The 26720-nt window shown below is 36.4% G+C and overlaps 4 protein-coding genes across 4 annotated transcripts in view; 1 reads left to right on the forward strand and 3 right to left on the reverse strand.

Moving 5' to 3' along the window:
* The window catches only part of Sema1a (semaphorin 1a), a 1157214-nt gene that overhangs the window by 528014 nt on the left and 602480 nt on the right, over positions 1-26720 (reverse strand). The gene's annotated exons all lie outside the window — the stretch shown is intronic.
* Positions 537-3130, reverse strand: LOC142223953 (arylphorin subunit C223-like). The gene is made up of 2 exons (XM_075293758.1): positions 2831-3130; positions 537-2772 (listed from the first exon to the last, which is right to left on the reverse strand). The coding sequence occupies exons 1-2, from the start codon at positions 3035-3037 to the stop codon at positions 634-636; spliced, it is 2346 nt and encodes a 781-aa protein (XP_075149873.1). The 5' UTR covers positions 3038-3130; the 3' UTR covers positions 537-633.
* LOC142223954 (arylphorin subunit C223-like) lies at positions 9406-12165 on the forward strand. Its single transcript, XM_075293759.1, has 2 exons — positions 9406-9823; positions 9912-12165. Exons 1-2 carry the CDS (start codon positions 9614-9616, stop codon positions 12051-12053), a joined length of 2352 nt encoding a protein of 783 aa, XP_075149874.1. The 5' UTR covers positions 9406-9613; the 3' UTR covers positions 12054-12165.
* On the reverse strand, positions 19444-22039 carry LOC142227477 (arylphorin subunit C223-like). The gene is made up of 2 exons (XM_075298036.1): positions 21780-22039; positions 19444-21708 (listed from the first exon to the last, which is right to left on the reverse strand). Exons 1-2 carry the CDS (start codon positions 21987-21989, stop codon positions 19564-19566), a joined length of 2355 nt encoding a protein of 784 aa, XP_075154151.1. The 5' UTR covers positions 21990-22039; the 3' UTR covers positions 19444-19563.

The raw sequence follows: 26720 nt of genomic DNA on the forward strand, positions 1-26720 counted from the left end.
AATTGTTACGTCATCGGCGCTAGCATTCAATTGCCTGCGTATTTCTGCTGTCCATGTAGTGAATACTCTGGCTCAGGATTTGGTGGCGGATATCCTCAAATTTTTAGCAGTGGTAAGTGAGTATTAGGGAACGAGGTCTGCATTAAGAGAAACAACGGGTCACCAGGACACGTTAAAACACTAAAGATATGTGTGGTGGACTGCTACAATCACCCATAACTATCGTGTGGGCTCTGCCAAAGTTAGCATCTGCGGAATGCCAAAGTTTATGGCGGGCATTGAAGTCTCCAAGAACCAATCGATTATGGTCATGTAGTCTGACGACCCACTGTTACTCTCGTTGGTACAGAAAACTTCCACGCACTCAGTATGACTATAATCCGGCAGCGATGTTAGTCGGGAACAGTTCCGGAAGTGCACCCACTCTAGCCACTACTGTCGTTGGCACACTATATTCCCATAGCGATGTTAGTCGGGAACAGTTCCTGAAGAGCTATCAATTCAATCACTAAATCTTAATTTAATACAAAGACAAATTCTTTTAAATTTTTATCGATATGCTTTATTTTTTGTTTTTTTGCTTTAGGATCACAACATTTAGAAGGTCACATTTTGTCTCAATTTTTAAATTGTTTAGTATTTATAGAAATAGCTATAATCGAAAGATCCAAATTTCTCATATTTGTAATCGTAGTATTTCTCGAAAGTATCCTTGTGGTAGATCATAACATCCTTGAAGAACATATTGGGCACAAAGAATTCGAATTCATCAATCTTACGATCGAAAGGATAGCCGAAAGGCATATCATCGATATGATGCATTCCCCGTTGGCTTCCACAATGGTAGGTGAAATCGAATTCATGGCTAGGCTCGTAAGTGGCATTGAAGGGATAGACAAAGAAGAAGAATTGCATGGGCATACCCTTCTTCCAGCCGCGAGGCAATAGTAAACGATTGGGATAGGCACAGAAGGATTCGTCGTAGGTCAAAGGATAATCATATTTACCCTCATAGGCCAACATCACATATTTGTACATTTCGGTGTAGGTGGAGCGATCATCTGTAGTGTAGTAGAAGTCCTTGGAGCTACGTTTGAAGGTATTCACACCCGACTTAAGTTCATAGAAGAACTCATCGATTTCCACGAAGTTTTCACGATTCTCTGTCAATGGAATGATATGACCGAATTCATCATATTTGGGTCCATAGAAAGTGCGGACAACCACTTTTTGATCCTTGTCCGACTTAATGGTGAATTCAATATCAAAGTCTTTGTGGTTTAATCTCATTTGACGACCAAACAAGGATTGATCCCAAACGAATTCACCATCAACAAAGACGGGTTTGTCATTCAACAAATTGGTGACATCGAAATCAACCAAATCGAAATAGGTAACCAAATCGCTGACAACAACCTTTTCAATTTCCACACCAGGGAATAGTAAGTCCTTCTTGGTGTAAGAATCAACATATTCGTAGAATTGGAAGAATATATCGGTCACCTTTTTATAGAATTGATAGAACAAAGGATCACGCATCATGGTCTCATAGTTCAAGAAGACATGGGGAATGATTTGATCAAAGTCTTCATAAACTTCACCAAAGTACATATGGGCATAGCTGTACCAGAAAGTGAAGAAGTATTTGTCATAAGTATCAATGTTACCATGAATCATATTGCCAATGTATTCCACAGCTTTAGGCTCGTGCAAATAGATCTTGTGACCCTCGGCGGTGGTATAATAACCCTCGGTAATGATATTCTCCATACGTTGGAAGAAATCAAAGGCCTTGTACATATAATCGAAGTTACCATAAGTCTCATATTCGAAATAGTTCTTGCGATAAGAGAATCCAACACCATTGTAATGGATCAATTGAGGATCATAGCCATATTCAATTTCAGAGAAGAAGGAGAATTCTGGTATCTCACCAAAGCCATGAGATAAACGTTCCATGTAATAACGGGCAAGTATACCACGCAAGTTAAAGAAGAAATATTCTCCACGTCTATCCTTAGCCATATTGAAATGGTCTCCCTTCAAGAAGGGGAAATAGTCCAAGTTAAAGTAATACCAGTAGGCATTAAATTCAACATCCTCGGTGAAGTACGACAACTCCGACTCCTTATTGAAGAAGTATAGGTCACGGCTATAGTCGACAGGCATCCAGAATTTCTTGACCTCCTTCATCATTTCGAAGTATTTCGAATCCTTGGCCAGATCATGCATATTGTCACGCATAATGAAATGATCCTCAGAGTACCAATGATCGCCCAAGCCCATGAGTTTCCACCATTGCCATACTTTCCAGTCCTTGGTATAGAAATATTCATAGTTATAGTATTGATTGAAATACTTGGCATAGTCAGCATAGATGACATCCTTGTATTCCTTTTCGTACATGATATACTTGCTCCAGACATCATAATCGAATTTCTCAGCTTCATAGATGAATTTACTGTTGAAGAAATATTGGGGGAAAATTTCATAGATGGCCGGCAAGGTGAAATATTCGAAATCGGGACGATGCATAACAGCCAAAGTCAAGGCATGAACGAACAGGGCCTCATTGGCATGCAGACGGGCCCAGCAGACATTGCGTTGGAAAATCTCCCATGTCTTGGCATAATAGAAGAAATCAAATAAGCCAGACAATTGCTCCAGATGAGGTTCTACGGTAGCCGCAAAGAATTCACCCTTGGGCAAGGTCACACCGTATTTATAGGCCTTATAGTATTTCTCCATAAAATCATTGTGTGATTCGGGTAACTAAAAATGGGACCATTGATAATTTGTGCGCATGTTTTGTTTAGATTTTTCAACTTACATTGTAATCCTCCTTGTGATAGACAAAAGATTTTCCCAATTTAATATATTCCTCGAAGAACAAAGGATCCTCTACACGATAAACAATCTCGAAGAGGAACTTTTGTTTAGCCAAAAAATCCTTATCAGCATATTTCGTCTCCTTTATGGGATAATGTTCAGCAGCTACTAGGCCAATAATGGCCAATAACACAATCGTGATTTTCATCCTTTAGGTTGTACTCTTATGTTCTGTGCGATACTTCGTCAACTTTGGTTACGTTCAGAGGGATGGTGAAACTGTCCACGGATTAGTGAAGACCCAACGATCAACTCCAATACCTAAAGACTGCAATTTGTTGAAGCTTCTCGCTGGGCTTTTATACGAAATTATGAATCTTATCTTATGAGAAAATGTCTGACATAGTATACAGGTGTCTTATTAATCCTTAATTCAATCAACCTCTAGGCCATAGAAAATGTTTTTTAATTGGCATTGCGAAACTGATAAGAACGACTTATCATTGGATATTTTATTCGGTGGCTCTGGAGATTTAACTGTAGCGTGGGTAGGTGTTGCCATGATAGAATTTTGAAACCAAAAGTATGGGTTTAAATGTATCAGTATATATGGAAAATATTTGACATATTTTTAACGTGTGACTGAATGATGCGGAGGGCACCATTGGACTTTTCTTTTATAAAAATGAAGTTACGACACCAGTTACGGCGAATGAATTGCGCTTACAATGCGGGAATTCATGAAGTTCTATGGTCGGAATTGGATGCTGTTGGTCTTGAGAGCGTCTTCATTTTATCTAAAGATACCCATATAAGGATTTTGACCGGGAAATCTTGCCAGCACCTGGAAACACACGTTACGATCCCAATTTCCACCATATGTGGTTTTGATCCATACGGCCCATATGAGGCAACCGATGTTTGATCCTTTTTGACAACTTATGCCGCGATTGTTCTTTTTTTTGACAGCTTCAAGAATTCCTTGGGTAAGGCCTAAAATTTCGACCAAACAAAGCCTTGAGTCGACTAATCCTAATTTCTTTAGGGTAAAGAAAGCGATTCCGCGTTCCTTGAACCATTTTCTTGAGGGGACTTAGGAAATATTCCACTTGTCAAGGAGATGTCATAGCTTGTCGACCCGTCTACAGGTCTCCTAAAAGAGCATACAGTCGTAATCCGACCCTGAAGTTGATAGTCCTGTGGTTGACATTGAATTTCGTTGCATGGTGGCTTGAGATACCATTACACTTGAAAAGGGAGCCACCGTGGTGCAATGGTTAGCATGCCCGCCTTGCATACACAAGGTCGTGGGTTCGATTCCTGCTTCGACCGAACACCAAAAAAGTTTTTCAGCGGTGGATTATCCCACCTCAGTAATGCTGGTGACATTTCTGAGGGTTTCAAAGCTTCTCTAAGTGGTTTCACTGCAATGTGGAACGTCGTTCGGACTCGGCCTAACCTAACCTATTATGTAATAGGTACCTATTACGCAAGAAGTACCCATTACGACCATGTAAAATTGTATATTATTGATCAGGAGGGTTTCTTTTAAGACCTCCTCCTGATGTCCGTCTGTCTGTCCATTGTAATCATGCTAGAATCTTCAATAATGGACATATCGTTCTGAAATTAGGTACAGATTCGTTTATTATCTGAAAGAAGGTCAAATTTGTAAATGGTATATATATGTCCAGTTTTTGATATAGATCCCATAAAAACTGACCCCTCCATTTGGTCCTTTGGAACCACTTAAAACATATAAATCTAAACCAAACGCCCCTGCGATTTGATTATGATAAATTTCATCAAAAGGAAATGTTGGGTGGATGACCACAATTCGTTGGTGACGAGAGTATTAAACAATTTGCCACTCCTTTTGAGACGCATCAAAATATCGGTGTGGGCCCATGTATTCTTGATTTGGGAAATTTTATGAGGCGATGTCCATCCAGGATCCAAACGGGGTTCGGGGTTTTTTCAGTTTCACCACCACCGCTTTGCATACACAGGATCTCGGGTTCAATCGCAGTCTCGACCAAACACCAAAAACATATTTCAGCGATAGATTATTCCCTCTCAGTAATACTGGAGACATATCTGAGTGTTTCAAGTAGTTTCACCACAATGTGAAACGCCGTGACAACAAGGGAAAGTTACTACTTCTAAAAAAGGGAATCCAAGAAAATTAAAATTTTTAAAGATAAAAATTTTGTCAAAATGTAACTTCTAACGAAAACTTTGTCAAAATTCGATTTCTATAGAACATTTTGTAAAAATTTTATTTCTATAGAAAATTTTGGCAAAATTTTATTTCTATAGAAAATTTTGTCAAAATTTTATTTCTAAAGAAAATTTTGTCCAAATTTTATTTCTATCGAAAATTTTGTCAGAATTTTATTTCTAAAGCAAATTTTCGCAAAATATTATTTCTATAGTAACAAATTTTGTAAAAATTTTATTTCTATACAAAATTTTGTCAACATTTTATTTCTATAGAAATTTTTGGCAAAATTTTATTTCTATAGACAATTTTGTCAAAATTTTATTTCTATAGAACATTTTGTAAAAATTTTATTTCTATAGAAATTTTTGTCAAAATTTTATTTTATAGAAAATTTTGTCAAAATTTTATTTCTATGGAAAATTTTGTCAAAATTTTATTTTTATAGAAAATGTTGTCAAAATTTTATTTCTATGGAAAATTTTCGCAAAATTTTATTTCTATAGAAAATTTTTGCAAAATTTTATTTTTATAGAAAATTTTCGCAAAATTTTATTTCTATAGAAAATTTTCGCAAAATTGTATTTCTCTAGAAAATTTTGGCAAAATTTTATTTCTATGGCAAATTTTCGCAAAATTTTATTTCTATAGTAACATAATTTTGTAAAAATTTTATTTCTATTGAAAATTTTCTCAAAATTTTATTTCAATAGAAAATTTTGTCAACATTTTATTTCTACAGAAAATTTTGTCAAAATTTTATTTTTATAGAAAATTTTGTCAAAATTTCATTTCTATAAAAAATTTTGTCAAAATTTCATTTCTATAGAAAATTTTGTGAACATTTTATTTCTATAGAAAATTTTGTCTAAATTTTATTTCTATAGAAAATTTTGTCAAAATTTTATTTCTATAGAAAATTTTGTCAAAATTTTATTTCTATAGAAAATTTTGTCAACAATTTTATTTCTATAGAAAATTTTGTCAAAATTTTATTTCTATAGAAAATTTTGTTAAAATTTTATTTCAATAGAAAATTTTGTCAAAATTTTATTTTTATAGAAAATTTTGTTAAAATTTTCTATAGCAAATTTTCGCATGCTTTTTTTCTATAAAAATTTTTCGTAAAATTTTATTTCTATAGAAAATTTTCGCAAAATTTTATTTCTATAGAAAATTTTCGTAAAATTTTATTTCTATAAAAAATTTTGTCAAAATTTTTTTTTTTATAGAAAATTTTGTCAAAATTTTATTCTTATAGAAAATATTGTCAGAATTTTATTTCTATAGCAAAATTTCGCAAAATGTTATTTCTATAGTAAAGAAAATTTTCGTAAAATTTTATTTCTATAGAAAATTTTGTCAAAATTTTATTTCAATAGAAAATTTTGTCAAAATTTTATTTCAATAGAAAATTTTGTGAAAATTTTATTTCTATAGAAAATTTTGTCAGAATTTTATTTCTATAAAATATGTTGTCAAAATTTTATTGCAATAGAAATTTTTGTCAAAACTTTATTTCTATGGAAAATTTTGTCAAAATTTTATTTCTATAGAAAATTTTCGCAAAATTTTATTTCTATAGAAAATTTTCGCAAAATTTTATTTCTATAGAAAATTTTGTCAAAATTTTATTTCTATTGAAAATTTTGTCAAAATTTTATTTCAATAGAAAATTTTGTTAAAATTTTATTTCAATAGAAAATTTTGTTAAAATTTTATTTCTATAGAATATGTTGTCAAAATTGTATTGCTATAGAAAATTTTGTCAAAATTTTATTTTTGTAGAACATTTTGTCAAAATTTTATTTCTATGGAAAATGTTCGCAAAATTTTATTTCTATAGAAAATTTTGTCAAAATTTTATTTCTATGGAAAATTTTGTCAAAATTTTATTTTATTGAAAATTTAGTCAACATTTTATTTCTATAGAAAATTTTGTCAAAATTTTATTTCTATAGAAAATTTTCGCAACATTTTATTTCTATAGAAAATTTTGTCAAAATTTTACTTCTATAGAAATTTTTGTAAAAATTTTAACTTCTATCGAAAATTTTGTCAAAATTTTATTTTTATAGAAAATTTAGTCAAAATTTTATTTCTATAAAAAATTTTGTCAAAATTTTATTTCTATAGAGAATTTTCGCAAAATTTTATTTCTATAGAAAATTTTCGCAAAATTTTATTTCTATAGAAAATTTTCGCAAAATTTTATTTCTATAGAGAATTTTCGCAAAATTTTATTTCTATAGAAAATTTTTGCAAAATTTTATTTCTATAGAAAATTTGCGCAAAATTTATTTCTATAGAAAATTTTGTCAAAAATTTATTTCTATAGAAAATTTTGTCAGAATTCTATTTTTATATGGAATTTTTTTTTTTTTTTAATTTTATTTCTATATAAAATTTTGTCAAAATTTTATATCTATAGAAAATTTTGTCAAATTTTTTTTCTATAGAAAATTTTCGCACAATTTTATTTCTATAAAAAATTTTCGGAAAATTTTATTTCTATAGAAAATTTTCGCAAAATTTTTTTTCTATAGAAAATTTTCGCAAAATTTTATTTCTATAGAAAATTTTGTCAAAATTTTATTTCTATAGAAAATTTTGTCCAAATTTTATTTCTATAGAAAATTTTGTCAAAATTTTATTTCTATAGAAAACTTTGTCAAAATTGTATTTCAATAGAAAATTTTGTTACCATTTTATTTCTATAGAATATGTTGTCAAAATTTTATTGCTATAGAAATTGTTGTCAAAATTTTATTTCTATCGAAAATGTTGTCACAATTTTATTTCTATAGAAAATTTTGTCAAAATTTTATTTCTATCGAAAATTTTGTCAAAATTTTATTGCTATAAACATTTTTGTCAAAATTTTATTTCTATGGAAAATTTTGTCAAAATTGTAATTTTGTAGAAAATTTTGTCAAAATATTATTTCTATAGAAAATTTTCGCAAAATTTTATTTCTATAGAAAATTTTCACAAAATTTTATTTCTATTTTCGCAAAATTTTATTTAAAAAAAAAAATTGTGTCAAAATTTTATTGCTATAGAAAATTTTGTTAACATTTTATTTCTATAGAATATGTTGTCAAAATTTTATTGCTATAGAAATTGTTGTCAAAATTTTATTTCTATCGAAAATGTTGTCACAATTTTATTTCTATAGAAAATTTTGTCAAAATTTTATTTCTATCGAAAATTTTGTCAAAATTTTATTGCTATAAACATTTTTGTCAAAATTTTATTTCTATGGAAAATTTTGTCAAAATTATAATTTTGTAGAAAATTTTGTCAAAATATTATTTCTGTAGAAAATTTTCGCATAATTTTATTTCTATAGAAAATTTTCACAAAATTTTATTTCTATAGAAAATTTTCACAAAATTTTATTTCTATAGAAAATTTTCGCATATTTTTTATAAAAAATTTTGTCAAAATTTTATTGCTATAGAAAACTTTGTCAGAATTTTATTTCTATACAAAATTTTGTCAAAATTTTATTTCTATAGAAAATGTTTTCAAAATTTTATTTCTATAGAAAATTATCTCAAATTTCTATTTCTGAAGGAACTTAGCAACATCAATCTTAGGAACATTGAAAGATTTTCCTAAATTTGGCCATCCAAATATAGCATTTTGCCCTTGAGACATGCATGAGGTGATAATATTCATTCTCTGTGTGGAGGAACCCTACAAAAAGGTGATCATATTCCTTATCTCGATATATGCTCATGTAAAATTCCGGATCTAAAACGAATATTTTCTTCCCATTTTGTGATACCTCTTTTTTCTGGGCACACTGGAAGAAAAGTTTTCTTTTCCGAGGAACGAAATTTTAATTGCTCTCCAAGAAAGATGAAGCCTATTTGTCTAAAGATGCAGTATATTTGTCTAAATATTCATTACGGATTTGGTTTTGCGGTACCCGTGATCAAGCCATAAAATATTCCCAATTCTAAACGACATGTTTCACAATTCCCATTGATTTATTTGGGAATTTTCCATAAATGACTCCATACCTATAATTTTGATAAGCCTGTATTGAATAGTTTCTAAAATGTATGAGAAGCATTTGCAATCTTTAGTATTCTAGATTTAATTGGAATCTTCAAAAGATTTAATATTATATTCAGTCAACTAAGGGGACCAAGTTTTGACCGCTTAGGTCAAAACTAAGACCCCCAGCATCATTTTATCAGCTAACAACACTTATTAAGTCATAGCATATGGGAACATCTGGCAGAAATCTTTACTCTAGAACATCTTAGTCACAGTCTTATCACACCATTCAATTCAAAGTCAAATTCAATGACAAATCTAATGGTCAACAACAACAATGGACAACAAGACAACAAAAATTAGCAATAAAAAAAATTAAAAAGATCACCTTCAAACACCTAAGAAATTTGGAAGATAATTTCCACATAAGGTTTGGGTATAAAAACCCTAGGAGTGTGGACAAACGATAGCAGTCTTTAGGTATTGGATCTGATCATAGCATCTTCTCTAATCCGTGGACAGTTTGTGATCTCTGCGAAGTTGACGACCATCATGAAAATTGCCATCGCATTATTGGCCATTGTAGGCCTGGTGGCTGCTAGCCCCTTCTATCCCAAAAAGGAAACCAAATATGCCAATAAGGATTTTTTGGCCAAACAAAAGTTCCTCTTTGAAATTGTTTATCGTATCGAAGATCCTTTGTTCTTTGAGGAATACATTAAATTGGGCAAGAGTTTCACCTTCAACAAGGATGACTATGTGGTAAAAGTGTTAAGCAAAAAAAAAAAAAAAACAAAAATTCTAATCCAATTTTTCTAACGCTTCCTGTCTCTCTCTTTCCCTTTTCTAGTTCCCTGAACACTACAATGGCGAATATATGAGCAAATACTACAAGGCCTACAAATATGGTGTCACTTTACCCAAGGGTGAATTCTTTGGTGCCTTAGTTGAGTCTCACTTCGAGGAGTTGTATGGTTTGTTCGATTTCTTCTACTATGCCAAGAGCTGGGAAGTCTTCAGACGTAATGTCTGCTGGGCCCGTTTGTATGCCAATGAAGGTGTTTTTGTTCAAGCCTTGACTTTGGCTGTTATTCACCGTGATGACTTTGATGGTCTTATGTTGCCTACCATCTATGAAATCTTCCCTCAATATTTCTTCAACAGCAAATTCGTTTTCGAAGCTGAGAAATTCGACTATGATGTCTGGAGCAAGTACATTATGTACGAAAAGGAATACAAGGACTTCTTGTACAAGGACTACTCGAAATATTTCAAGGAATACGATCACTACAACTACTTCTACACCAAAGACTTCAAGACCTATCAATGGTGGAAACTCATGGGTTTGGGTGAACACTGGTACAGCGAAGATCATTTCTTCTTGCGCGATAACTACGATCACTTCAACAAGGACTCGAAATACTTGGATATGATCAAGGATGTTAAGAAATTCTGGATGCCTGTTGATTATACCCGTGACATTTACTTCTTCAATCAGGAATCTGAATTGTCCTACTTCACCGAAGATTTGGAATGGAATTCCTTCTGGTACTACTTCAACTTGGACTATGCCCCATTCTTGGATAGCAAGACTTTCGGTTTGGACAAGGATCGTCGTGGTGAATACTATTTCTATGTTGTTCGTCAAATGTTGGCCCGTTACTATATGGAGCGTTTGTCTCATGGCTATGGTGAAATCCCAGAATTCTCCTTCTTCACTGAGGTCGAATATGGCTATAATCCTCAATTGATCAACTACAATGGTGTTGGCTTCTCTTACCGCAAGAACTATTTCGAATATGAGACCTATGGCAATTTCGAATATGTCCACAAAATTATGGGCTTCTTTGATCGCATCGACAAGATCATTACCCAAGGCTATTATGAAACCTTTGATGGCAAGAAAATCGATTTGCACAAACCTGAAGCTGTGAAATATTTGGGTGATCTCATGCAAGGCAATGTTGATAACTTCGATAAATACTTTGCCACCTTTTGGTACATCTATGCCCACTCCTACATGGCTGATGTTGATGAGAGCTCTTTCTATGTCTTCCCCAATGTCTTCTTGAACTATGAGACCATGTTGCGTGATCCTGTATTCTATCAATTCTACAAGAAGGTCTCCGATGTCTTCTATCAAATCTACGATTTTGTTGACTCCTACACCCACAAGGAATTGTACTTCCCCGGTGTTGAATTCCAAGAGGTTAAGGTTTCGGATTTGGTTACCTACTTCGATTTGTATGACTTTGATGTGACCAATTTGTTGAACGACAAACCCACCTTTGTTGATGGTCAATTTGTTTGGGATAAGACTTTGTTGGCCCGTCAATCGCGTCTCAATCACAAGGACTTCGAATTCGAATACACCATCAAATCAGACAAGGATCAAAAGGTTGTTGTCCGTGCTTTCTTGGGTCCCAAATATGATGAATTCGGTCATGTCATCCCATTGAATGAGAACCGTGAAAACTTCTTCGAAATTGATGAATTCTACTATGAACTCAAGTCGGGTGTGAATACATTCAAGCGCAGCTCCAAGGACTTCTATTGGACCACTGATGATCGTACTACCTACACTGAATTGTACAAATTCGTTATGTTGGCCTATGAGGGTAAATACGAATTCCCCTTGGATTACTCTGAACCCCATTGTGGATTCCCTGATCGTTTGATCTTGCCCCATGGTTTCTATGAAGGTATGCCTGTGCAATTCTTCTTCTTTGTATATCCCTTCACTGCCTCGTATGAGCCGTACTCCACCTTCGATTACAACTACTCATGCGGCATTGGCTCCGGTGTTCGTCACATTGATGAATATCCCTTCGGCTATCCTTTGGATCGTGAAATCGAAGAAACCGAATTCTTTGTACCCAACATGTACTTCAAGGATGCCAAGATCTATCACAAGGATACCTTCGATAAATACTATGACTTCAAATATGAGAAATTCGGTCATTTCGATTATAGCTACTATTACAACTATTAAAACACTTGGAATGTCCAAGGCCTTTGATATAAAAAAAGCAATTACGAAAAAAAAAATACAAAAAAAATAAACTAAATGAATAAAAATTAATAAAAATGCAATGAAATGTAAATTTTGAAATTTTATTTATAAAACAAATGCCTACACTACAATACAGAGGATAATAGTTTCCGAAGGAGCGCATGTAGATTGCATGTATTGGGTGAATATTGATTAATATTTCCAGAAAACGGAAAGTAGACATAAACCAAAAACGTGATCTTCATCCAACACGAATATTGATCATGTTCTAGGTCTAGAATTTCAACGAAATATAATTCTGAAGACTATTAATTAGTTTCACTTTCGTTCTTGTATTCCTAGGAGTTTTTGTGAAGTGCTGAATTTGAATCTGCTACCAAATTACAAATTTAACCGTCTGTAGCTGAGGTGGTCTAATTTTAACAATATAACTGACGTGGGATCCAGCAGATCTCATTTCTAAACTGATATTCTACGTTAACATTTCTAATCAAAATGTCTTTGAACATATTTGCCATAAAAACCTATGGTTATTAAGCAAACGAATCTAAATGTGCGAGCATAAAGATAAGAAGTACTGAGAGCGTAGAGATTGATGCTTCGTACTTTAGGAAGATACGCACGAAAATTTATTGTGCGGTGTCTGTTAGACTAGGACGTCCGCTACAGAGGGTGATTTGAACATTTGCAACGAATTGAAATTATTGAATCCAAAATTCAACAATTTATAAATTATATTGGTTTTTATAGGATGTGAATATCTGGCATCTCATGTGCAGTATCTAAAGGTTTCTTGACAACGAATACACTCTAAAGGTTTAATGGTATATCTGTCCCTCTTTCACATTAATGAGTTTCGTGAACTTAGTTACTTGTCAATTAAACCAGACTCCCTGAAGTTATAAACTGAAATTCCTCGGTGTTTTGCATTATTTGCGAAAAGCTTCTCAGTTCCAAACCAAAACTGGAGAGTGAAGATTTATTCCGAACAAAATGTAGGTTAGGATAGGCCCTATATTTTAGGATCACTCGGACTAAAGGGTGATACGGTCAAAATTTGGTCAAGGGAAAACGCGTGTAAATCGGTGAAATCGTTTATTTAAAAGATTTAAATTTCCTTTTCAAGTTCAATTAGTATAAAATTCAGGAAAAATATTCAGTTAGGCTTTCGCTTTTCCAAATCCGAATTTCCGGGCCTCACGCTTGACATCTGCCATCAGATTTTGTACAGCCACCTTGTCCAGCTTCTTCGCCGCAGAAAGCCAGTTTGCCTTGAACTGCTGCTCGTCCTTAGCAGTTTTTTTGGTCTTCTTTAGGTTCCGCTTGACAATAGCCCAGTATTTCTCAATTGGACGGAGCTCTGGCGTGTTGGGAGGGTTCTTGTCCTTGGGAACCACCTGCACGTTGTTGGCGGCGTACCACTCCATGGCCTTTTTACCGTAATGGCAAGTTGCCAAATCCGGCCAAAACAGTACGGAACAACCGTGTTTCTTCAGGAAAGGCAGCAGACGTTTATTCAAACACTCTTTCGCGTAAATTTCTTGGTTGACAGTCCCGAAAGCTATGAAAATGCTGCTTTTTAAGCCACAGGTACAGATGGCTTGCCAAACCAGATATTTCTTTGCGAACTTTGACAGTTTTATGTGCTTGAGCAGATATTTGCTACTTTTCCCCTTCTTTTTGCCGTATAAAACTCCTGTCCCGGAAGCTGCTTGTAGTCGGCTTTGACGTAGGCTTCGTCGTCCATTACCACGCAGTCAAACTTCGTCAGCATCTTCGTGTACAGCCTCCGGGATCGCGCTTTGGCCGTCGTATTTTGTTTATCATCGCGATTTGGAGTCACTACCTTCTTGTAAGACGATAGTCCGGCTGGTTTTTTGGCTCGATGCACGGTTGTAGACGATACACCCAGCTTATTTGCGGCATCTCGAAGAGAGAGGTTGGGGTTTCGCTTGAAACTACCGGCAACTCTCTTTGTCGTCTCAGCGGCTTCCGGTTTTCGATTTCCCCCCGATCCAGACTTCCTGGCTGTCGACAAACGTTCCCCAAACACTTTAATTACATTTGTAACGGTTGATTTGACAACACTTTAATTACATTTGTAACGGTTGATTTGGCAACTTTTAGCGATTTTGCCAACTTTGCGCGCGAGTAGCTCGGATTTTCGCGATGCGCGAGCAAAATTTTGATACGCTGCTCTTCTTGCTTGGACGGCATTTTGACAACTGAAGAGTGAATTCAAAAAACGAAATAGGAGCAACATTCTACACACACACACCTTCAAAATGAGGGGTGTTCAGGTTTTTTAAATGCAAAATTGAAAGAAATACGTCAAGTTTATATTGACCAAATTTCGACCGTATCACCCTTTATTCAGGCCATTGTGATACCACAGTGATGAACTTCTCTCTTACCACTGACTGCCACCGTGGTGCAATGGTTAGCATGCCCGCCTTGCATACACAAGGTCGTGGGTTCGATTCCTTCTTCGACCGAGTTGGGATAATTCAGCGGTGGATTATTCCAACTCAGTAATGCTGGTGACATTTCTGAGGGTTTCAAAGCTTCTCTAAGTGGTTTCACTGCAAGGTGGAACACCGTTCGGACTCGGCTATAAAAAGGAGGTCCCTTGTCATTGAGCGTAACATGGAATCGTGCAGCACTCAGTGATAAGAGAGAAGTTCACCAATGTGGTATCACAATGGACTGAATAGTCTAACTGAGCCTGATACATCGGGCTGCCACCTAACCTACCACTGGCTGCTGCCCAATTCCGTTCCACATTGCGGTGAAATAACTTAGAGAAGCTTTGAAACACTCAGAAATGTCAACAGCATTGCGAAGGGGAATAATCCACCGCTAAAAAAACTCTTTGAACCATGGTGGATCAATCGAAGTATTATCCATCGTTAGTCACTACTTTTTCGCAAAATATATGGCAACATGTGTGTGTCCTTATAAGAACGAAATTTATGATCAGACAGGACATGGGTGATCAAGCGAAACAAGTGGTAATGAGAATGAGCAATATCTGGGCTATAAGCTGCGTGAAGTTTGAACTATCAAATAAAAAATTTTGCCGAGAGTTATTGAGCTGCACAATCACCAAAAGTGATGACCCTTTAGTACGTGTAATGCTCTTCACCAACGCATCAAATGAGTTCAATCGTTTCACTCGCTTGCAACAGCTCATAGAGCGCTATACCCATCTGGTCCCACCAAATACACAGCGAAAGCTTCTATCCATAAATATTCGTTTTTGCCGTCGATGTTGAGAAGTAAATTCGTCGTAGTGAATCTACTTTTCATCACTTGTAACATTGGGATGCAAAAAAATCGTTTCTTTCTTTCCAACTCCCACATGTTCAACTCGTATGGTACCCCATTTTCAACTCTCACATCTTCAACTCGTATGGTACCCCAATTTCAGTGCTTTCCCACATCTTCAACTCGTATGGTACCCCATTTTCATTGTTTTTCAATCATTCTCTATAATTTCAATCGTTACAAAATGAGTTCCTATTGTTTTCTCATCGAATAATGCCTTACATTGAACATCTTCAAACTTCTTTGTCACTCTTTCTCTTCCACATAAAAGTCGCTACTTCTGAAACGCATAAGCTACCTCTCGCATGTTGAAACCGAAATTCCGGATTGGTTTCGACGAGTAATCGATGCCATTCAGCTGTCTCTAACGTATTTAGAGCATACGTTTGTTTCCAGGTTCTTAATAAGCTCTTCACCGATATGCTTAACTCTTTGTCTAGTAAAGGCAGCGGAGTGTTCCAAGGTCTCATCATGCTCAAAACACACCGTGCATCATGTACCATCCTCTGCTGCTCCTTTTCGGCACAGATGTGCTCTCAATTCTAGGTGCCCGGTCATTATTCCCACAGTCCTCATGACTGTCGTCCAAGGCCTCAACATCCACAAATCACGCCCCACACGAATCTTCCTCTGCTGCTCCTATTCAGCACAAATGTCCTCTTAATTCTGGGTACTCCGTCCCTATTCCCACGATCCTCTTGACTGTCGTCCTACGCTTCTTGAGTAGTTCTCCACTTTATTACTTTTTGGGTTGCCACATAGTAGTTTCGACGTCCTTCGGACCGTCGCATTGATCCACATCGCTTTATGCGTCTTCCGTGCTCATTCATCCAACTAGGCCCGCATTGCTGTTATCGGCTTTGCGTGCTCTAAGTTCACTTTCAAATGTGTCCTGACCGTTGTCGAATGCCTCATCATCCTCAAAACACGCCCTGCACCATCCTCTGCTGCTCCTTTTCGGCACAGATGTGCTCTCAATTCTAAGTGTCCGGTCATTATTCCCACGATCCTCTTGACAGTCGTCCTACTCTTCTTGAGTAGTTCTCCATTTTTTTTTCTTATCTGGCTCACCACATAGTATTTTCGACGTCCTTCCGACCGTTGCATTGATCCATATCGCTTTATGTGTCTCCCGTGGCCATTCATCCAACTAGGCCCGCATTGCTGCTATTGGCTTTGCGTGCTCTAAGTTCACTTTCGAATGTGTCCTGACTGTTGTCCAAGTTCTCATCATCCTCAAAACATGCCCTGCACCATGCACCAACCTCTGCTGCTCCCTTTCGCCACAGATGTGCTCTCAATTATAGGTGCCCGGTCATTATTCCCACAGTCGTCATGACTGCCGTCCAAGGCCTCAACATCCACAAATCACGCCCCACATCCTCTGCTGCTCCTATTAAGCACAAATGTCCTCTTAATTCCGGGTACCCCGTCCCTATTTCCACGATCCTCTTGAATGTCTTCATATGCGTCTTGAGCAGTTTTCCAAATTATTGCTTATTTGGGTCACCACATAGTATTTTCGACGTCCTTCCGACCGTTGAATTGATCCATATCGCTTTATGTGTCTCCCGTGGCCATTCATTCAACTAGTCCCGCATTGCTGCTATTGGCTTTGCGTGCTCTAAGTTCACTTTCGAATGTGTCCTGACTGTTGTCCAAGGTCTCATCGTCCTCAAAACACGCCCTGCACCATGCACCATCTTCTGCTGCTTCTTTTGCGGCACAGATGTGTTCTCAATTCTAGGTGCCCGATCATTATTCCCACAGTCCTCATGACTGTCGTCCAAGGCCTCAACATCCACAAATCACGCCCCACATCCTCTGCTGCTCCTATTCAGCACAAATGTGCTCTCAATTCTGGATACCTCGTCCCTATTCCCACGATCCTCTTGACAGTCGTTCTACTCTTCTTGAGTAGTTCTCCAGTTTGTTTTCTTATCTGCTCACCACATAGTAATTTCGACGTCCTTCCTACCGTTGCATTGATCTACATCGCTTTATGTGTCTCCTGTGACCATTCTAGTTCACTTGTCTATATGACTGTCATCCACCATCTCACAATTCTCAATTCACGCTCTTCATGCACAATCCTCTGCTGATCCAATTCGGCACAGAAGTGCTCTCAATTCGAGGTGTCCGGTTTTTGTTGACACGGCCCTTCTGACTGTCGTTCTACTCTCCTTGAATAATTCTCCAGTGTTTTCCTTATCTGGGTCACTCCATACTAATTTCGTCGTTCTTTCGACAGTTGTCTAGTGGTCCACATCTTTTTATGTCTCTCCCGCGCCTATTCATTCAACTCAACCCGCATTGCCTCTATGGGCTTTGCGTTCTCTAAGTTCACTTCCCGATATGCCCTAGCTCGTATCGTTAGTTTATTTGTTTTTACGTTTCTTCTTATTTAGGCATGTTCCGGTACCTAACCTATATGATGCGGATTATTCCAAGTATTTATTGTTGATTCTTTTGCATTCTAACACGGTTAGCGATCGAACCGTAATGTCTTCTATTGACTTCTTTACCCTCGGGCAATATGTGAAAATTTTCACGTTTTGTGGCCTCGTGGTATTTCTGAGACTTTAATACATTCCATTATGGGACACACTTTGGCCTGGAGGATTGCCCTGCGGTCCGTCCCGTCCTCTCACCCACACAATAGACTGAATAATCTAAGTGAGCCTGAATAAAATCGGGCTGCCACTTTAACCCACCCGCCTCCGATCCATCGGTGTAGCAGATATTTCCCTTTGGGTATTTGTTCTGGATCCCATTCTCCCAGGACCATCCTACTGGCATCATAATGTCGCACTCGACAGCAATCGCTACCTCAGGTATACGATCATAGATCGTTGTTGAATTCGCCATTTTACCCACCATCTCCCTTTCATCATTTGATGGTTCGTCATGTTTCGTATTTCCTTCCAATCTCCTACCATCTTCAATCTCATCGCAACCATGCTGGCTACTCTTTTGATCTGAATCTCTATAGGTCGTCTTAAGTCCAGTATGGTCTTCAAGGCTTCAGTTTACGTGGTCTATGGTGCACTTCCTCTATATTGATTTCCTCCAGACTATCGACGCATGTGTCAGGATTGGCCTTAGTCAGGCCCCATTTAGAGCCCACCCTTCTTCTGCACAGTGTCCAATATCTTCAGGTTTTCTCAGTCCCCTCATTGATGTGGCTCTTCCAATTCATTTTCCTGTCTAGGGTTACTCCTTCGAGAGAATGGGCATAATTCTGTCTTCTCCGGGTTAATATTCAGGTCACTGGGTCTTGCCCAGTCATATGCCATTCTCAGGACCCTTTCTTCCCTCCGACAGAATCTTTTAGGATCCGTTCCCTGCAAATTATCATAAAGTCGTCTGCGTAGAACAAGGTTTTAAATCATTTCTTTAGCGTTGTTAGTGGAGTGTCCACGCTCTATTTTGGCCTTTAGGGTCACATCATAGGACATGAGGGATAGTCTTGTGAGTCATTACCAAACAGAGCAAAATTCCAGATTAAATAACTGCCCAGTAAAAAATTCTCCAATTTTTAAAAGCAATTGAAAAATCCTATTGCTTATTGAAGCGATATAATTATAGCCCTGCGGCAATAGCGTAAGCCATTTTACAGATATTGTATCTAACCATTCTCAGAAAATCGGCAGTTGATTAGGAGTTATTCTCTTTCTAACTATGGAATGATTTCAATGCAGGAGGAAGAGATGATACGCATTTTAAGATCTTCAATAAACCGGGATATCTCAACTAAAAAGGAGCGCCTTATTCGGCAAATAAGTAATCAGGATCAACTACCTAAAGATGCAGTAGACAATGCTTTACAGCCGATGAGAGACATTTTTTTAGGTGAGAGATGTCCTGATTTATTGTAGATTTAAACAAACGCATTTTATATTGTTTTGAAAATTACCCAATTCAAAATATCTGCATGTCCCAAATATGGGACATTTTTGTTCTGGGAGATATCATATAGAAAGCCTTCCCTAATAAATTTCTTCCATATGACTGGTTTAATACTCAAAAAATAAGACCAAAGTAAATTTATTTCATTTTTTTTTTTATTATTTTTCTTTTCGTGATAGCTTTGTCATCACATCAGCTAAATTACAACTAAACCACGGACTATATCATCACACACATACTACTTAATCATCATCTAGTAATTGTAATAGTAGTTGTAATCGAAATGACCGAATTTCTCATATTTGTAATCGTAGTATTTTTCGAAGGTATCCTTATGATAGATCTTGGCATCCTTGAAGTACATGTTGGGTACAAAGAATTCGAATTCATCGATCTCACGATCCAAAGGATAACCGAAGGGATATTCATCAATGTGACGAACACCAGAGCCAATGCCGCAAGAGTAGTTGTAATCGAAGGTGGAGTAGGGCTCATACGAGGCAGTGAAGGGATAAACAAAGAAGAAGAATTGCACAGGCATACCTTCATAGAAACCACGGGGCAAGATCAAACGATCGGGGAATCCACAATGGGGTTCAGAGTAATCCAAGGGGAATTCGTATTTACCCTCATAGGCCAACATAACGAATTTGTACAATTCAGTGTAGGTGGTACGATCATCAGTGGTCCAGTAGAAGTCCTTGGAGTTGCGCTTGAAGGTATTCACACCCGACTTGAGTTCATAGTAGAATTCATCAATTTCGAAGAAGTTTTCACGGTTCTCATTCAATGGGATGACATGACCGAATTCATCATATTTGGGACCCAAGAAAGCACGGACAACAACCTTTTGATCCTTGTCTGATTTGATGGTGTATTCGAATTCAAAGTTCTTGTGATTGAGACGGGATTGACGGGCCAACAAAGTCTTGTCCCAAACAAATTGACCATCAACAAAGGTGGGTTTGTCGTTCAACAAATTGGTCACATCAAAGTCATACAAATCGAAGTAGGTAACCAAATCGGTAACCTTAACCTCTTGGAATTCAACACCGGGGAAGTACAATTCCTTGTGAGTGTAGGAGTCAACAAAATCGTAGAATTGGTAGAAGACATCGGAGACCTTCTTGTAGAATTGATAGAAGACAGGATCACGCAACATGGTTTCGTAGTTCAAGAAGACATGGGGATGGACATAGAAAGAGCTCTCATCAACATCAGCCATGTAGGAGTGGGCATAGATGTACCAGAAGGTGGCGAAGTATTTATCGAAGTTATCAACATTGCCTTGCATGAGATCACCCAAATATTTCACAGCTTCGGGTTTGTGTAAATCGAACTTCTTACCATCGGCAGTCTTGTAGTAGCCTTGGGTGATGATATCCTCAATGCGCTTGAAGAAGCCCATGACTTTGTGGACATATTCGAAATTGCCATAGGTCTCATATTCGAAATAGTTCTTGCGGTAGGAGAAACCAACACCGTTGTAGTTGATCAATTGAGGATCGTAGCCATATTCGACTTCAGTGAAGAAGGAGAATTCTGGGATTTCACCATAGCCATGAGACAAACGCTCCATATAGTAACGGGCCAACATTTGACGAACAACATAGAAATAGTATTCACCACGACGATCCTTGTCCAAACCGAAAGTCTTGCCATCCAAGAATGGGGCATAGTCCAAGTTGAAGTAGTACCAGAAAGAATTCCATTCCAAATCTTCGGTGAAGTAGGACAATTCAGATTCTTGATTGAAGAAGTAAATGTCACGGGTATAATCAACAGGCATCCAGAATTTCTTAACATCCTTAATCATATCCAAGTATTTCGAGTCCTTGTTGAAGTGATCGTAGTTATCGCGCATGAAGAAGTGTTCTTCGCTGTACCAGTGCTCACCCAATCCCATGAGTTTCCACCATTGATAGGTCTTGAAGTCCTTGGTGTAGAAATAGTTGTAGTAGTGATCGTATTCCTTGAAGTATTTCGAGTAGTCCTTGTACAAGAAGTCCTTGTATTCCTTTTCGTACATAATGTATTTGCTCCAGACATCATAGTTGAATTTCTCAGCTTCGAAGACGAATTTGCTGTTGAAGAAGTATTGAGGGAAGATTTCATAGATGGTGGGCAAAATGAAGCCTTCGAAATCGGGACGATGGATGACAGCCAAAGTCAAAGCATGAACGAAAACACCTTCATTGGCATACAAACGGGCCCAGCAGACATTGCGTTGGAAGACTTCCCAGCTCTTGGCATAGTAGAAGAAATCGAACAAGCCATATAATTCCTCGAAATGGGTCTCTACCAAAGCACCATAGAATTCACCTTTAGGCAAGGTGACTCCGTATTTGAAAGCCTTGTAGTATTTCTCCATATATTCACCATTATAGTGTTCGGGGAACTAAGGAAAATAAGAAATCGCGAGAGACTTAGAAAATTGTATTGATTGGGTTTTTCTTCTTCTTAACTTACCACATAGTCATTCTTGTTGTAGGTGAAAGTCTTGCCCAATTTAATGTATTCCTCAAAGAACAAAGGATCTTCTACGCGATAGACTATCTCGAAGAAGAACTTTTGTTTGGCCAAAAAGTCCTTATCAGCATATTTGGTTTCCTTCTTGGGATAAAAGGGGCTAGCAGCCACCAGGCCTACAATGGCCAATAATGCGATGGCAATTTTCATGGTGGTCGTCAACTTCGCAGAGATCACAAACTGTCCACGGATTAGATAGATCCAATACCTAAAGACTGTTGATGATTTCAAAACGCAATGGGCTTTTTATACCATTTCGGGGCATACCAAAATTTTAAGAATTTTAACTTTGAAATGACTTTGAGTCTTTAATCTCCCATGAAATGATTTTGTATTGCATAAGGTCTTAGTATTCTTTGGCGTTTCGTCTGATAAGAATTGAAATTGAATTGAAATTTTGTAGAACATCTGCTATCTGGTACCTGTCGAAGATGGCCTTTGACATCTTCAAAGTAGATTATGATATTTCAGAATGTCAACATCAACAGATACCTTTTTATGGAAGATTGAATCATATTTTTAAATTGGCGACTTGAAAAGAATCATCTGAATGAGTAAATGCATTTTGCAATAATAAGGATTGATTACTTAGTTATTGCTTATTTGCTGAAATGGCTTACATTTTTTTTAATGTAATGTACTTCATTACTCCCTCTCAAAGGATATCATGCTTATCCTGGCTGTGATCCATAAGTGATGAAATAGTTTCGTATCAAAAAGTTATAGCTGAATTTATTTATATATGCAATTACACTGCTCCATGATGGTCAGTGAGCAGAAAGTCGGGCGATGTTTAAATTTAAACTTTGCGGGCTATATATTACCAGCTGGGTCAAACTGTATCTGTGAAACTATTAATAAGGTGTAGTGAAGTAATTGATCTAAAAAGAGCAAACTCGCAATGGTGCATATCGGTTTTCGTTCTCTGATCTGTACCGAAATGGTCAGGGCTTCTATACTGTCTTTTTGACAATTTCGCCATAATAGTCGGCATTTATTTTGACACCTCGGTCGATGAATACCAGTGAGGAGCGACAGTAGGCGGCCAATGGTGGCCAATTACAATTTTCACAACATTTTCTATACAAATAAAATTTTGACGAAATTTTCTATATAAATATATTTTTACAAAATTAGGTATAGAAATAAAATTTTGACAACATTTTCTATAGAAATAAAATTTTGACAAAATTTTTTATAGTAATAAAACCTTAACAAAATTTTACATAGAAATAAAATTTTGGTAGATTATTTTTGGCTCGAGTTGCAACTATGACTGTGAATCGATATGGACCAATTTTTGTATGATTGGGGATCGGCTATATATAACTATAGACCGATATGGACTAAGTTTGGCATGGTTGTTAGCGGTCATATACTAACACCACGTTGCAAATTTCAACCGGATCGGATTAAATTTGCTCCTCCAAGAGATTACGGAGTTCAAACCTGGGGATCGGTTTATATGGGGGCTATATATAATTATGGACCGATATGGACCAGTTTTTGCATGGTTGTTAAAGACCATATACTAACACCATGTACCAAATTTCAGCCGGATCGGCTCTTAGAGGCTCCGAAAGCCAAATCGGTGGATCGGTTTATAGGGGGGCTATACATAATTATGGATAAATTTTTGCACGGGAGATGGAGGTCATAAACTAACACCACGTTACAAATATCAACTGGATCTGGTGAAATTTCCTTCTCTACGTGGCTCCGCAAGCCAAATCTGGGGGTCGGTTTATATGGGGGCTATACGTAGGTTAGGTTAGGTTAGGTATTTCAGGCTCACTTAGACTATTCAGTCCGTTGTGATACCACATTGGTGAACTTCTTTCTTATCACTGAGTGCTGCCCGATTCCAGGTTAAGGTCAATGACAAGGGACCTCCTTTTTATAGCCGAGTCCGAACGGCGTTCCACGTTGCAGTGAAACCACTTAGAGAAGCTTTGAAACCCTCAGAAATGTCACCAGCATTACTGAGGTGGGATAATCCACCGCTGAAAAACTTTTTGGTGTTCGGTCGAAGCAGGAATCGAACCCACGACCTTGTGCATGCAAGGCGGGCATGCTAACCCTTGCACCACGACGACTCCCTGGGGGCTATACGTAAAAGTGGTCCAATATGGCCCATTTGCAATACCATCCGACATCAATAACAACTACTGATGCCAAGTTTCAAGTCGATAGCTTGTTTCGTTTGGAAGTTTGCGTGATTTCAACGGTCAGACGGACGAGCGGGTATGCTTAGATGGACTCAGAATTTCACCACGACCCAGAGTATATATACTTTATGGGGGGTCTTAGAACAATATTTCGATTTGTTACCAACGGAATGACAAAGTTAATATACCCCCATCCTATGGTGGAGGGTATAAAAATCACCCATTAAAAATAAGAAAAAAGCGAGGTATAAAAAATTGAGTTTAAAGAGCATTTTTTAAAGTGCTTTTAAAGCTGTGCGTTTCTAAATTTGTTTTGCTGGGATATTATGAGGAGGTTTACTGATATTCTCGCATACATATTTTCCGACCAATTTATACAATGAAAAAAAATATTTACATGGTATTAAAGATTACGCAACCTAAATTTTTTGTCAAATAAATAATTTTTATAATTTTTTATAATTTTTAATGGATCCTAACGCTTGTCTCAAACGTTTAACCTCAAATATTTTAAAAAATTCTCAATTTTTTCAGATTGGATTTAGAATTTTTTCAATAAAATTTAAATGGTTTGTACTATTTTATGAACTCGTACTCTGTTTTTAACCTATTTGAAACAAAAAAAGTTAAAATTACCCATTAAAAATATGAAAAAAGCATGTCATAAAAAATTTAATGAAAAGAACTTCCTGAGTAGCTAAAATAAAGAACATCATTGGGAGTGCATCCTCTGGAAGTGCTTTTAAACTTGTGCCTTCGGAAGAACTTCCAATTTTTTTTGCTGGGTAATAAAAGGGATATGTCTGGCATCCTGCTTATATAATAATATGGCCGTTAGAAATTTAACTGGCAAAAAAATTCAATTAAAGCTAACCGTAATTGCCAGCAATTTATTTTTCGTTAACTGACAGTCAAATAATTTGTTTAACCCTTTCGACCCCGAATTTTTATAGGTATCGCTAATTTTTTTTTTTACTTTTAATCATGTTGAAGTCATTTAAGAAGCGTCTAGCCAAAATTTCGGGTCGCCGCGCCCATTCGTTTAGGCGGTAGAGAATGTTGCCTGTGGGCAACTTTGGACAATTGTGACTACAAAATAGTTTGTATTGTAATGAAAGACGTATTACGTTTTATTGGATTTTTGTTAAATTTTTTGTTAGTTTACAGTAAATATATACTTAGATGCGCGCGTGAGTGGAATTTCAATCACGCTCAAACACATTCACGAAGAAATATTTATACTCACGCACGCTATGTGGGTAGGAATTCACGGCCACGAAATGAATTCACGAAATGAAAAGTCATGCTCGCGCACGCTCACACATGAACGATGTTTATGTCTCACGCTTTCGCACGATTCACGACAAATTTCGTAATTCACGACAAATCTCGTGAGTCACGAATATTTTCGGAACACGACAATTTTCGTGGCTCAATAAAATTCTGGTAATTAACGAAATTTCTCGTGACTCACGCTATTGAAATCTTAAGCGTGATTAAATAAGTAAAGGTGATTAAAATCGGTGAGCTTGAATTTAATCGTGAACGTGAATTAGTTCGTGAGTGTGACTTTTTGTGTCTGTTTTACCGTGAGTGTGAATTTTATCGTGAACATGCATTTGATCGTTAACATGCATTTTATCTTGAGCGTGAATTGGATCGTGAAAGTAAATTTTTATCCGGAGCGTGATTTCGGAGAAAGTTTGCTCACTCAAAATCACGAACACAATTTGACTTTTGCTCACGCTCACGCCCCACACATTTTTCTTTAATCCTGTTCACGCACATTCACGAGATTTCGTTTAAATTTCATTCACGGCTTCGCGTGAATCACGCGTGACTCACGAAAATGTTTTGTTTTTTTTTTTGTTTTTAACCCATGTCAATTTAACTGGAGGTGTAAAAAAACCGAAGTATTATAAAGCGCCAATATTCGTTCATATAATCCACTTGTATGTTGCCAAGAAGTGGATTCCTCCCTTTTTACGATTCCTTCCAAATTCCCCACTGCACTGCAGATATGTTTTCCACATCATCGCCGCATTTCTCGTCACTGGGACATGCCTATTGAAGTTCAAAATTTTTTCAAAATCATTGTTTTTCAAACCTTTTTTCTCCAGGTATTATGTTCAAAAATATGTAATTTTACTACCACAATTGCCCAAAGTTGCCCACAGGCAACTTTTCAATCTTAAAAATTTCTCATCTGTTGTTTTTTTGCAATTCTAAGATTTGACTTCCAGAAATATTTTATTTGACATGTACTACAATAGATTTAATAAAAACTGTCAACATTTTAGTTGTAATTTTTGAAAAAAGTCATATGTATAAAAACCTCTTTTTAAATTCGATACCGTTACAGTTTTATGAACAAAAACAAAAACAACGCTGACAGTGAGTCTCAAAACACAAAAAGTTGCCCACAGGCAACTTTAGGGTCGAAAGGGTTAATACGATTATAATAAATTCATTAAACTATTAATGAAATAGGCAATGTCAGAAAATAAACCATAATTGAGTAATCAATCCTTGTTATTACAAAATGAATTCACTCATTCAAATGATTCTTTTCAAGTCGCCAATTTAAAAATATGATTCAATCTTCCATAAAAAGGTATCTGTTGGTGTTGACATTCTGAAATATCATAATCTACTTTGAAGATGTCAAAGGCCATCTTCGACAGGTACCAGATAGCAGATGTTCTACAAAATT

The sequence above is a fragment of the Haematobia irritans genome, chromosome 2, assembly GCF_050003625.1.
Source record: "Haematobia irritans isolate KBUSLIRL chromosome 2, ASM5000362v1, whole genome shotgun sequence".
Taxonomy (NCBI): Eukaryota; Metazoa; Arthropoda; class Insecta; order Diptera; family Muscidae; genus Haematobia; species Haematobia irritans.

Bases quoted from the DNA above. Each gene is read 5' to 3' on its own strand.
- LOC142223953 (XM_075293758.1), bottom strand. From the start codon at position 3,037: ATGAAAATCACGATTGTGTTATTGGCCATTATTGGCCTAGTAGCTGCT. The intron at 2,773-2,830 runs GTAAGTTGAAAA...TCCCATTTTTAG, and splicing joins ATCACAAGGAGGATTACAAT to TTACCCGAATCACACAATGA.
- LOC142223954 (XM_075293759.1), top strand. From the start codon at position 9,614: ATGAAAATTGCCATCGCATTATTGGCCATTGTAGGCCTGGTGGCTGCT. The intron at 9,824-9,911 runs GTAAAAGTGTTA...TCCCTTTTCTAG, and splicing joins TCAACAAGGATGACTATGTG to TTCCCTGAACACTACAATGG.
- LOC142227477 (XM_075298036.1), bottom strand. From the start codon at position 21,989: ATGAAAATTGCCATCGCATTATTGGCCATTGTAGGCCTGGTGGCTGCT. The intron at 21,709-21,779 runs GTAAGTTAAGAA...TATTTTCCTTAG, and splicing joins ACAACAAGAATGACTATGTG to TTCCCCGAACACTATAATGG.